The sequence below is a fragment of the Scyliorhinus canicula genome, chromosome 11, assembly GCF_902713615.1.
Source record: "Scyliorhinus canicula chromosome 11, sScyCan1.1, whole genome shotgun sequence".
Taxonomy (NCBI): Eukaryota; Metazoa; Chordata; class Chondrichthyes; order Carcharhiniformes; family Scyliorhinidae; genus Scyliorhinus; species Scyliorhinus canicula.
This window is the reverse complement of record NC_052156.1, coordinates 137,027,219-137,040,759: the sequence shown is the minus strand read 5'-3', so window position 1 is coordinate 137,040,759 and position 13,541 is coordinate 137,027,219. Positions and strand designations below refer to the sequence as shown.

The following is a 13,541-nucleotide window of genomic DNA, read 5'->3' as shown; positions in this document are numbered from 1 at the left end:
GTGGAGCCGGAGAGAAGGCGGGCTGGTGCTGCCAAACTTCAGTAACTACTATTGGGCGGCGAATATAGCCATGATCAGGAAGTGGGTGGTGGGGGGAGGGTCGGCATGGGAGCGTATGGAGACAGCTTCATGGAAGGGCACCAGCTTAGGGGCGTTGATAACGGCGCCTCTGCTGTTCCCGCCGGCACGGTACTCCACCAGCCCCGTGGTGGCGGTGGCCCTGAGAGTCTGGGTGCAATGAAGAAGGCATGTGGGAGCAGAAGGAGCATCAGTTTGGTCTCCAATCTGTAATAATCACCAGTTTCTCCCGGGAAGGATGGATGGGGGGTTTCGGAGATGGCAGAGAGCAGGGATTGAGAGGAATGGGGATATGTTTATAGTGGGGAGCTTTCCTAGCTTGAGAGAGCTGGAGGAGAAATGTGGATTGGCGAGGGGGAACTAATTCAGGTACCTGCAGGTACAGGACTTCCTACGTAGGCAGGATTCAACCTTCCTGCTCCTACCACCAAGGGGGATACAGGACAGGGTAGTTTCCAGAGGGTGGGTGTTATAAGGGAGTGCCTCTAATATTTACAAGGAACTTATGGGGTCAGAGGAGACGCTGACTGAGGAGCTGAAGCGCAAGTTGGAAGAGGAGTTGGGAGGAGAAATAGAAGATGGCCTATGGACGGATGCGTTGAGTAGAGTCGACGCGTCCACAACCTGGACAGCCTGATACAGTTCAAGGTCATTCACAAGCCCACATGACAGTGGCCCGGATGAGCAGGTTCTTTGGGGTGGAAGATAGGTGTGCAAAGTGTGCGGGAGGGCCAGGGAACCATGTCCACATGTTCTGGACATGTCCAAAGCTTAGGGGATTCTGGCAGGGGTTTGCAGATGTCATGTCCATGGTGTTAAATACAAGGGTGACACCGAATCCAGAGGTGGCGATTTTCGGTGTGTCAGAAGATCCGGGAATCCAGGAGGAGAAAGAGGCAGACATTCTGGCCTTTGCCTCTCTGGTAGCCCGGAGACGGATACTATTAGCTTGGAGGGACTCAAAGCCCCCGAAGTCGGAGACCTGGCTACCTGACATGGCTAGCTTTCTGTGTCTGGAGAAAATCAAGTTCGCCTTGAGGGGGTCAATGTTAGGGTTTGCCCGGAGGTGGCAACCGTTCGTCGACTTCATTAGGGAAAATTAATCGTCAGCAGAAGGGGTGGGGGGTTAGTTTAGCTTAGAGTAGGGGGTTAATAAAGGTGGGACCTGTAAGCGAGGAAGACGGCTTTTGCACTATGTTTATAGATTCATGTACATTGTTTATTGTGTTGTTATAATACCAAAAAATACCTCAATAAAATGTTTATTAAAAAAAAAGAAGGGTGTGTCAATAGGCTATTCATAGAATTATAGAATGCCTACAGTGCAGAAGGAGGCCATTTGGCCTATCAAGTCTGCACCGACTCTGGGAAAGAGCACCCTACCTTGGCCCACACCTCCACCCTATCCCCATAACTCAGTAACTCTACCTAAGCTTTTGAACACGAAGAGGCAATTCAGTATGGTCAAATCACCTAACCTGCACATCTTTGACTGTGGGAGGAATCAGGAGCACCCAGAGGAAACCCACGCAGACACAGGGAGAATGTATAAACTCCGCACAGACAGGGAGAAAGTGTAAACTCCACAGACAGTCAACCAAGGCCGGAATTGAACCCAGGTCCCTGGCGCTGTGAGGCAGCAGTGTTAACCACTATGCCACCGTGCCGCCCTAAACGCAAGCTATCATAACCAAGCTCTTCTGGTCATAAGCACTCTGGCAGAAGTATGCTCAGGAGTAATCAGCCGCAGGAATCCAGATAGTTATTCCATCTCTTATCAGGGGTTGCTGAAACTAATTGTAATGCCCTAATACTGACATGGCTGAAATAACAGAATCTCGACAGTGCAGAAGGGCTAATCCATCACAAACTCTGAGCTGATGTTACATGGAATAACTTTGAAATTATAACACGCCATTCGGCCCAACCAGCCCCTGTTGTTTATCCTCTATTCAACAGTCGCCCTAACTCATTTGCTCACTTTATTTGCAAATTACTTTATCCCCCCACCCCCCATTTCCCTCAATTGCCCGTCTAACAAATTCTTAAATGTTCACATGGTCTCCAGTTTAATCAGTTACTCCACTGGTGCTTCCCGCAGCCTCCCAACCTTCTGGCACATGCAGCCCATGGTTTTTCATCCATTTATGGACATCAAATTGCTGCATGCATTCGATTTTGAAGTAAAGGCATCCACACCTGTGGATGGGAACAGAAGTCATGTCACCGAGTTTCATCCTAGGCTTGCTGGTTCATCACACAGCAGCACTGATCACAGTAATGACCTGAGCTGCACTGCTGATACATCTGGAGGAAAATCCTGAGTTTAGAGCTACCTGAAAGTAAAATGGGAAATTTGCAATTTATAAAAAATAAACATTTCTGACAATTACCTAGAAATTAAATTAGCCAGATGTCACATGATTGTGGATCTATTTGGTTTATTGTTACTCAATTCTGCAATAATGTTATATCCCATACTTCTTTATTAGTAGTAGTGTTTTCCAAATCTCAGCATCCCATAAATAAACCACTGATGCGATCTAAAAATGACCCCTGTACAATAATTTGAGATAAGGTAATGGGCAGGATTTACCCCCCAACCCGCCGCGTGTTTTTTGGCAGCAGACGCTGCCCACCAGTGGGATTTGCTGACCCCGTCATTGACAACGGGATTTTCCAGTTGCCGGGAAACTCGAGTGTGGGATAGGATCATGCCGCCGGCGTGAACAGCCGGTAAATCCTGCACAATATGTCAAGTGAAGAACTGGCTTGAAAACATCACTCTGTAAGAAATGCAAAATAATATTTGGACATATATTTTGGGAGATTCACTTCCATGTCCAAAATTGTAAAGTTAAAGTTTTACATTTTAAATGAATTAAATAAAATAGCCACACAGCAACCGAAAAAGGATGGCTACCCAATTGTGCTGGTTCGTGTTTTGCAAATCCCAGGGTCACTGGTTGTGGTTAGGGAGCCAGGAAAGAAACCCAACAATTTTTCTATTGACCTTTTGTATTGTATTACCAGATGGGGGAAGATGTTGCTGTGGCCGCAAAGGATTAGCACAGAAAGAATGGCATGCAAATGTAAACATTAATGGACAAATACAAAGAACAAATAGTGTGGCAGGAACGAAGGAACAAAAATTGGGAAGCAATAAAACTAAAAATGGACAGATGAAATTGAGAAAAGGAAGAAGAAACTTAGTGAAAAGGAGATTAATTCAGTGGAGGTTGAATTGAGCCAATTTGCAGGAAAATATGGGAGATACTTGATGAATGACGGGGAAATAAATATTCATCACACAATAACAATTTATATTTATACAGCACCTTTAGCATAATAAACCATCCTGAGGTGCTTCAAAAGGGCAAAATATGAGACAGCTCCACAGAAGATGACATTAAGGCTGTTGGTCAAAAGTTTGGTCAAAGAGGTCATTTCTTTTTAAAAAATGTTTTTTATTGGATTTTTGCAGAGTATATTTTGCCGTTATTTACACAGGATATGATATATCTATATATACGCAAGTAGACATCCGTTCGTGCCGGTGAGGCACTTCCGGAGGGCAATCCTCGAATGGGTTTGGTGCCGGTGTTGCCCCTCGCTTCTCCCGGTCGGATTTCACCGCCGTTGTCTTCTCGTGCGTGCTGCATTTTTAAACAATTGTCTTAAAGGAAGAAAGTGATGTGGAGAGACTTAAATACTGGAGATTAGGGCCTAGGCAGCTGAAGGCACGGCCACCAACGAAGGAGTGATTAAAATCAGGGAAACTCAACAGGCCGGGATTACAAGAAGAAAGATACCTTATAGGGTTGCAGAGGTAGGTGGGGTCAGGCCATGGAGGAATTTGAAAGCAAGAATTAATATTTTATAAATCAAGGCATCGTTTAACCGGGCGTCAGTGGAGGTCACTAAGCAAAGTGTGTCAATTAGGTCAGTAGACAGACTTCATTGGAGACTTGCTCATTTCCTATAAGTCATTTTATTTGTGGCCTGCTTTTCTTCAAATCTTATGTTTCAGTATGATATGATGTATTAATTATTCCAAACATGCTGACCCCAAGGCTAGTATAAACACGAGTGATCTTAGTTATTCTAAACACCATTAAAATTTTATCTTGAGTTTTGTTTCAAACATGTGGATTTGTTTCCACATGAATTATGTATATGGAAATAATATGATGTGGTATCAAATTCTAAGTCAACATCAAAGAAAATTGACCTGCAGCTCATTAACAAATCCTTCACTTCTCAACGAGCCAACAGTGTGAATTCTAACGTTTAGTGGCTACTGAGAAACAAATGATGGCACCGCGACAATTTAGGATTTCCCAAGCTCAAATTCTGATCTAAATTTCAAGACCTTTGAGTAACAAATCAATTTTTAGAAGCCCATGGACCTAAAATTCCAGAATTCCACTTCATTGGGAAAGCAGAAACGCCATCCCAAGTTGTGGCCATTGAGTGCCTGGTTGGGCTGTAAGATGGAGATGGTGGCATAGCCATAATGGCACTGGACTAGTAATCTAAAGGCCCAGGCTAATTCTCGGGGGTGCATGGCTCCAAATTCCACTGTGGCTACGACTAGTGGAATTCAGATTCAAGAAATAAATCTGGAATTGAAGGCTAGTCTCTGGAAATTATCAATTGTCGCACAAACCTATCTGGTTCACTAATATCCTTTGGGGAAGAAAATCTGCTGTCCTTAGCTGGTCTGGCCTACATGTGACTCCAGAGCTACAGCAATATAGTAGGCTGTTAACTGCCACCCGAAATGACCAAGCGATCCACTCAGTTCAAAGGCAATTAGGGATGGACAACAAATATAGGCATTGCAAGTAACCCACGCATCCCATGAAAGAATCTTTAAAAACGTAACTCTTCACCACTGTGAACTTGCCTCTAGAAAATACCTTTAAACTCCCACAGTCCAAAGATATGCAGGTTGGATGGATTGGTCATGCTAAAAACTCCCCATTAGTGTCCAAAGATGTGCGGATAGGTGGAGTTATGGGGTAACGATAATAGGGCAGGGGAGTATGCCAAGGTAGGGTGCTCTTTCAGAGGGCTGTTGCAGGCTTAATGGGCCAAATGATGACCTCCTGCACTTTAAGGATCCAATGAAAACTAAATCCAAAATAAACTATGGACTGTTTATGTAGAACCAGCTGCCTACCATTCCCCCCCCCCCCTCCCCAAACAGTATATGCAATGAGTAAACCTAGATTTACTGTTTATTTAGAGTCAGCCTCGCCTCCCAAGTCATGAAGAGGTTACCAAAACATGGCCAAGGCTCATGTTACTTTACAAATCTGTTATTATCCTGCAAATCATACTGTGTGGTTTTGGTTGAAGAACCATGGAATTCCACTTGCACCTTTTGAGGTTTCCGGGGAAATTAATGGCAATGTGTGGTCACACATATCAAAAATACCATATACGTTTTTGTCAAAGTATTGTACAAAGCAGTGTTTGAAACAAAGGAATCCAGTGCAAGATCCTTGCTGCTGCTGCTGGAGAGTCTTTCTGCACATATTGGAAAACCATGGTTTTCCATCATTAACCCAAAGTGTGGCCAGATTTTCCTGCCACATGCATGAACTGAGTAAATTGGCCTTGGAAGTAATTGTTCTCAATATTTTCTAGGCCGTGCTCCACCAACAAATGCTGATTATTTTGCACTTCACCCTATAAATTTCATTAGATACAATCTATATCGGAGCTCAGAGTTTCTGGTTGACATTTTTAATCTGTACTGCAGCACACCAGTCCCACAGTGACCATGCCAGAACAAAGCCACACAGCCAGACCAATGCCACTTCCCAAACTCCATATCTTCACTGTAAAAACTTCATTAGAAAGTAATTGCTGCTCCATCACAATTACATATTTTAATTTTTAAAACTCTCTGAGGACCAAGTGCAGCATTGCTGAAAAATACTAATTTATTTAAACAGAATCTCAACCCCTTCTTGGTGGTCACTGGCACGTGTGGTTCTGGACTCAGCTGGTAATGAAACATTTGCCACAGTAATAGAATTATGGGAGACAATCAGGAAAGTGTTTGCCTTGCCCGGGCCCTGTTCAATCAGTCAGCTGGAGGCCCCTACATATTACTGGAAAGTGATAGTAAATACGACCCACTTAATCAAATGTCAGATCCACACTTCTATAATCAGTCAGCAATTTTTGGGAGTTCTGCCTGGCTTGAAGTGCAAAGCAAGCACCTATCAATGGATACATGTTGGGGGTTTAAATTGTAGTGTAGTGAGAACAAACTACTTCACTTGTATGCATTCATTCTTTGCTCCTTCTCTTCCTCTAACTAGCACTAATACAGAGAGGGATTCTCCGGGTGCTCCGGTTTCCTCCCACAAGTCTCGAAAGACGTGCTGTTAGGTGAATTGGATATTCTGAATTCTCCTTCTGTGTACCAGAACAGGCGTCGGAATGTGGCGACTAGGGGCTTTTCACAGTAATTTCATTGCGTAAGCTTACTTATGACAATCAAGATTATTCATTATTAATGGAACAACCAAGCTGTCCAGGTGAAATAGCGGCAAAACAAAATGAACTGAAATTACCACTAAATTTAGCGAATGATACCAATAATGTCAGAATAAAACTATGTATTTATAATGCAGGTTTAAAAACTGGAAAAAGCTATGCGGCACGTGGTGCAGTGGTTAGCACTGTTGCCTATGGAGCTGAGGACCCAGGTTTGAATCCCGGCCCTGGGTCACTGTCTGTGTGGCATTTGCACCTTCTCCCCATGTTTGCGTGGGTTTCACCCCCACAACCCAAAGGTGGGGTTACGGGGATAGGTTGGAAGTGTGAGCTTAAATGGGGTGCTCTTTCCAAGGGACAGTGCAGACACGATGGGCCGAATGGCCTCCTTCTGTACTGTAAATTCTATGTGGAGGGTAGGTGGATTGGGCATGCTAAATTGCCCCTTTAATTGGGGAAAAAAAAAATTTAAACTGGAAAAGGCTGCACACAGACCTTTAAATCTTCTGTGCTATCAAAACCGAACAGTTCTGATATATGTTTTTGAGGCACAATAGAACCTTAGCCTTGCACCTGTGGCAGCAACGTTCTTGCCTGAAACCTCACCCACTGAAAGTTTATGAGCAGCATGTTGTGGCAGCAGATACAGTGGATGCAATCTCTTATTTATACCCACCTGCCTCCTTCAAGCTTGCAATTACACCTGGACTTGGCATGAGATTTTTGTTCTCCATATTGCAGACAGGTGGGCTTCGCTCATCTCTGCATTCGTCAGTGACCTTGAGCACCTTTCCAACCTGGCTTTTTCAGTAAATGGTCTATCAGGAACAAAGCAGTCACCCTTGGAAAGCCATGTGTGTCTTTTCCTGGAGGTTAGCTTAAACAATGTCAAGGAGTGAATTTAAACCTAAATTCAGGCGGGATGGGGGGGAGGAATAAGAGTGAAGCATTTACACTCTCATAAATTTCAGACTGGTGATATTTTAACTTCTGTACCTTGTTAACATATTATTGGCGAGCTTTCCATCCAATCACATCAGGAAGGGGCACCCTGGCCAATCCTTGGCAGTAATTTCTAGTGGGCTTCCAGAGTCCTGCTTATAGCAGGAATGAAAATGAAAATGGCTTATTGTCACGAGTAGTCTTCAATGAAGTTACTGTGAAAATCCCCTAGTCGCCATATTCCGGCGCCTGTCCGGGGAGGCTGGTACGGGAATCGAACCGTGCTGCTGGCATGCTTGGTCTGCTTTAAAAGCCAGTGATTTAGCTCAGTGAGCTAAACCAGCCCCTAATGCATCTCTTAAAGGGAGATTGCGTCCATTTTACTGACATTGCTGTTTAGAACAGTACAGCACAGAACAGGCCCTTTGGCCCTCGATGTTGTGCCGAGCAATGATCACCCTACTCAAACTCACGTATCCACCCTATACCCGTAACCCAACAACTCCCCCTTAATCTTACTTTTTAGGACACTACGGGCAATTTAGCATGGCCAATCCATCTAACCCGCACATCTTTGGACTGTGGGAGGAAACCGGAGCACCCGGAGGAAACCCACGCACACACGGGGAGGACGTGCAGACTCCGCATAGACAGTGACCCAGCCGGGAACCGAACCTGGGACCCTGGAGCTGTGAAGCATTGATGCTAACCACTATGCTGCTGTTGTTTCGCTTTTGCTGCAAAACAGGAAGATGAGTCAGAAGCAGGGCAGCACGGTGGCACAGTGGTTATCATTGCTGCCTACAGCGCTGAGGACCCGGGTTCGAATATCGGCCCTGGGTCACTGTCCGTGTGGAGTTTGCACATTCTCCCCGTGTCCGCGTGGGTTTCACCCCCACAACCCAAAGATGTGCAGGATAGGTAGATTGGCTACTCTAAATTGCCCCTTAATTGGAAAAAATAATTGGGTACTCTAAATTTATTTTAAAAAAAAGATGAGTCAGAAGGAAGTGTCTCCTGATGGCGGCTCTCCTTCCTTCAACTCTTCTTCCTTCCAAAATAATGAAGTTAGAGGTGGCATACACGAGTGCTTACTCAGGACAAGCAAAGAAAAGATCAGAAACGAGTAATCTCCAAGCTCAGAAATTTCTTGGGAATAAAAAAATAAATACAACAGTGTACCGATCCCTATGGTCCAAGTACCAGCATCCAATCACTTCCAACTAGCCACTGAAACCACTGCATAATATTTTACTCAGCAGTTTGATGTTAGGCAGGCCATCTGATGTCTCGCATCGGAAAGAGGTCAGGGACATTATGGAACACCAATGGATGTTTATTCATGAGGCATCTGCCTGCTTCAGTGGGCCTATCAACCGAATAAGAAAGCTGAAGATTGAAGCAGCTGTGGACTCTGTAGACTGAGTTGTTCGAGGAAATGTTAACTGCACGGCTGACCTGTTGCAGCCAGTAGGGCGGGGTTAAAATCTCCTCGCAACACTGCTTTCAAATTATTTCTGAGAATTGTAAGATTTGATTTGCAGATTCTCCAAACAGGAGAGGTGATATCAGAAACAAAAACAGAAAATATTGGACAATCTCAGCAGGTCTGACAGCATCTTTGGACAGAGAAAAAGGAGCTAACGTTTCGAGTCTGGATGGCTCTTTGTCAAAGTCATCCAGGTTTGAAACATTGGCTCCCTTCTCTCTCCAAAGATGCTGCCAAACCTGCTGAGATTGTCCAATATATTCTGTTTATGTTTCTGATTGCAGCATCCACAGAAATTTGTTTTTATCAAGGTTAAAGCTAGCTTGGATTTTATGAAAAAATGAGCAACAAGAACTCACATGGTCGATTGTAGCAAGAGTTCTTTGTTATGGAATATTGTACTTTGTACAATCAAGCACCAAAATATTTCTATTCCTAGCACTGCAAACAAAATGCCATGCGAGAAAGTCTTTTATAGGGGAGGAAGTGTTACAAGTGTGTGATATTTCTCATAGTAGCAATGCCAAGGGGTAAGTTGGATAGTAGATTGACTTTGGGAAATTTTAACCCGTCAAATGATTAACTCTTTGCAGGCTAGAAAATACATTGAATCTTTACCGTACTTGCCTCAAAGAGACTTGAATGAGCTCTTCAATGGTGACAATCCTTTGGGTAAGGTTTTTGCATTTAAACTCATTGCAAACATTCTGTATGGGGATAACTGTTGTCATTTGTGGATTTACAGCCTCTTTCTTGTAACAAGTGCAAAATGTAGTTTTGCAAATGAATCTGTACTCGATCATTGTAGTTTATCCTGCACTATTGGGCTCGGCACTTCACCCAGATTACAGGGTTGAAAATTAACCTTCATAAACCATATCAAATGAAACGTGCTTCATACACAATTCCAAAAATGTAACAGAGTGTACAGTTAAGAAGCATGTGCAAAGAATGCTGCAATTCAATATATCTTTAGGAGTCAGTCTCATTTTATTTCAGTTTAATATCCCTGGAGTAAATATATATCTTCTAAATATCACGAAAAACGTCTTGGACAAAGCTGTGATTTAACAGTCATACATAACATTCAGATTAATGTGGCCATCTTTAATTTACTGTACGGCAAACTGGAATTATGAACAAATTTTATATTATGCAGAACAAAGAGTAGAAACATTCTTCTTTGCCTATGTCTTGGCATTGTGCATTCTGCCTCATTTACACCATAGGGTGTTTACTGCTGATGGCAGTGGCATCATAAACATTTGCATTCCTCTGGACACTATTCACCACCATTAGTAATTTTACCGTAGAGGTTGTACCCCTCCGCTGGCATGGGGGGAAACCCACCTGCAGGAAGCAACAGCACTGCTACCAAAGCCAAGATTGCTGGTGATGTTGCTGTATCATGATGAATAATAAAAGGTGCCACATTTATGCAAGTGGGACCAGTAGGTAGAAACGTGTCCGGGGCTATCTTGTGCGGGAGGGCAGCAAGGGACAGTGGGAGATGTGGCAGAGCATGGCAAGCAGAAGTTCTATGGAGGCCAAGAGGAATATTAATTTAAAACAAACTCTTTATTTCAGTGGTGGCCACTTGGAAGACCTGAATGGAGCAGGTCTAATGCCAGGTCCCCTATCTGCTCTGCAGGAGTTCATATCACCGAGGGAGCACGGTGGTGCAGTGGTTAGCACTGCGGCCTCTCAGCGCTGAGGTTCCAGGTTCGATCCCGGCTCTGGGTCCCTGTCAGTGTGGAATTTGCACATTCTCCCCATGTTTGCATGGGTTTCGCCCCCACAACCCAAAAAGGTGCGCAGTGTAGGTGGATTGGCCACGCTAAATTGCCCCTTAATTGGAAAAAAATGAATTGGGTATTCTAAATTTTAAAACCAATATCCCTGAGGATTCCTGAAACATGCAAAAAAAACCTTATTATCATTTGCAGATTGTTTTAGGTAGCTGTCAAAAGACATGAAAATCGTCAGAAGAAAATACAGCATTTGGATATTGTACAGATGTATTTAAAAGGTTGAGGGCGCAGTCCTACAAAATGTAACTTTTGACCCCTTTCTTCCATTTCAAAAATGAGATGGATTGACTTACTTAACCTCTAGATCTGTGAACCTGGTGCTAAACTATACATTACGATTGAGCAAGTTACAAAAATAAGCTTTCTGAACCACGCAGTAATGTGAATGATTTAATTACGCACAAGAACAGAATGGTGGGCTGAATAGTTCTGGTGTTGATGTACATGGCAGGTCTTTAAGAGGGTTCACCTGATAGTAATGTTCACTGAATGTCTTGCTGATGTTGCCACTGGTTAACACTCAATAGATGAGACAGAGAAAGCATTTGTTTTCTAGTCGTGGGGAAACCTGATGTAATTGAATAGGAAAAAACAGGGGCAGTATTTTGACCCCCCCCCCCCCCCCCCCCCCCAATATGGGGGTGAATATGGAGGTGGGTGAGCAGAAATTTCCATGGCACCAGCTGGAGTTACTGTTTCCTGGCACTATCCTGCACAGTTGGGTCATTTTCCCTAGGGAAAAATCAGCTGCCAATGGACGAGCTGCCCCTTCAGGCCCAGTATTATAGGCCAATTGAAATTATGCACTTGGCCTGAAATTCCCCAGAGTCATCAAGGAACAGTCAGGCCATCTGCATAGATGCAGCTTTGGGTGGCAGACCTGGAAGGCCACACTCAAGCTGGGCCTGTGACCCCCCCCCTTCCCCCCCCAAGCTGCCTGGTCACACCTGCAAGCTGCACTGTGGGTGGCATTCCCTCTTACACGCTGGTTGCCTGGATGGTGAGACCACTTAATACAGTCAGGCATTTTTTTAAATGCATCAAGGATGCCTCAAAATGAAAGAACTCCCGCCCGCCCGCCCTCCTTCCCTCCTCACCTCCTTCCCTCCTCACCTCCTTCCCTCCTCACCTCTCTCGAACTGCAGGCCACAGCTCCTTCCAGATTGGAGGACTTCTTATTGGCCCTCCAGCTTAAGCCCTTTACCCTTAATGGGATGGTGAGATCACCCTCTGTCCGCTAATTGGCCAATTCAGGGAAAGGTCACTGCCAGGTTACTGAGGGGTTGTGACCACATTTGACCCAAACTTCAGGGGCCTAAACCAAAAGGCAAAACCCTGCCCAGCTTTAAGTTGCTCTATTTCATCACCCCCTCCAAAAATGTTTCGTCAAGTCACTCGATACAAGATTAATTTGAAGCTCTTGCATAAATTGCAATGTGACCATAATGAGGGTTAAATATAATCTAGCGATTGTATGTAAATCTTTTATATAGTTCATCTTGGTCCCTTCCACTCATAGCTGTAGATCTGCTTCAGAAGATGCTTATACTTGACACTGATAAGAGGATAACTGCAACAGATGCTCTGACTCACCCTTACTTTGCTCAGTACCATGATCCTGATGATGAACCAGAAGCAGAGGCATATGATGAGTCAATAGAGAACAAGGAACGGACTATAGACGAATGGAAAGGTAGGCATATCTCTATAAATTTCAAATACTTTTACACGATTTTAGTTGAGCTATTCCAAGTGTTGACAATGCTAAAAATTGGATGGTCCCAAATATTTTTCCATTTATTGAAAGAGCAAGCAAACGTCTCTGCCATTTTAAGTGGGTACATGCACCAGACGTTGAGCCATAAAGACCAGAAGATCTGACACTCATAGATGTCAACACTCACCCATAATGGTCTCAGTGATTGAATTGCCATTTAACACATACTGCCTTGGCTCACAATAGGTCCTTGGCAACTTTAAAGCCCCTTGCATAAAGTCCATGGACTGGATTCTCCGGTCGCTGATGCCGAAATCGCGTTCGGCTATCGGCCGGAGAATCAAATTTGCCGTCAAAATCGGGGGGCAGCGCCGCTTTCGTGATGCTCCTCTCTTTCCAAAGCAGTGTACTCAGAGAGTACGCTGCGGTACGTATCGACGGCCTCAGGACATTGCCTGAGGCCCATCCCCTGATGCTCCGCCCCCGACTGGCCGAGTTCCCGACGGCGTCAGTCACGTGTTGCCTCATCCGTTGGGAACTCAGCGTGGCGGCTGCGGACTCAGTCCAGCGCCACCACAGTCAGGGGAGACCCGATCCACAGGCGGGGGGGGGACTTTGTTAGGTGCTGGGGGCACTGTGGGGGTTGGTCCAGGGCCTGCGAGCCGGCCGAAGGTAGGGACTATTTCGCGGGCCTGGTCCACGAGCAGCCGGTGCCATGCAGCACGGTGCAGCCGCTGCAGGACACTGTGCACATGTGCAGCCATGGACCCCGGCAAATCTCTGGGCGGTATCAGCAGCTCGAACCGCATGCTAGCCCCTAGCAAAACGGGGAATCGGTGGCCATTTTACACCATTTTTTCTGGCATAAAACGCCACCATTCCCGCGCCAGCATGGGGATATAGCCTGAGAATCCAGCCCCTAGTCTTTATAAAAAGAGGGGAGAAAAACTACTAAACAATTATCCTGATAGACCTGGAAGACAGAACC

At 44.8% G+C, this 13,541-nt stretch overlaps 1 protein-coding gene and 1 long non-coding RNA gene across 5 annotated transcripts in view; one reads left to right on the top strand and one right to left on the bottom strand.

Annotated features, from left to right (window-relative positions):
• The window catches only part of LOC119973411, a 97,433-nt gene that overhangs the window by 31,035 nt on the left and 52,857 nt on the right, over nt 1–13,541 (bottom strand). The window lies entirely within an intron of this gene.
• mapk11 (mitogen-activated protein kinase 11) overlaps nt 1–13,541 on the top strand; it is a 66,222-nt gene that overhangs the window by 50,387 nt on the left and 2,294 nt on the right. For 2 of the 4 annotated variants that reach the window (XM_038811468.1, XM_038811466.1), the window contains 2 exons: nt 9,619–9,697; nt 12,356–12,529. In XM_038811468.1, the coding sequence (XP_038667396.1) occupies nt 9,619–9,697; nt 12,356–12,529 (253 nt within the window). The remainder of the gene's footprint in view (nt 1–9,618; nt 9,698–12,355; nt 12,530–13,541) is intronic. The other 2 variants (XR_005462305.1, XM_038811469.1) reach the window with 2 other exon arrangements.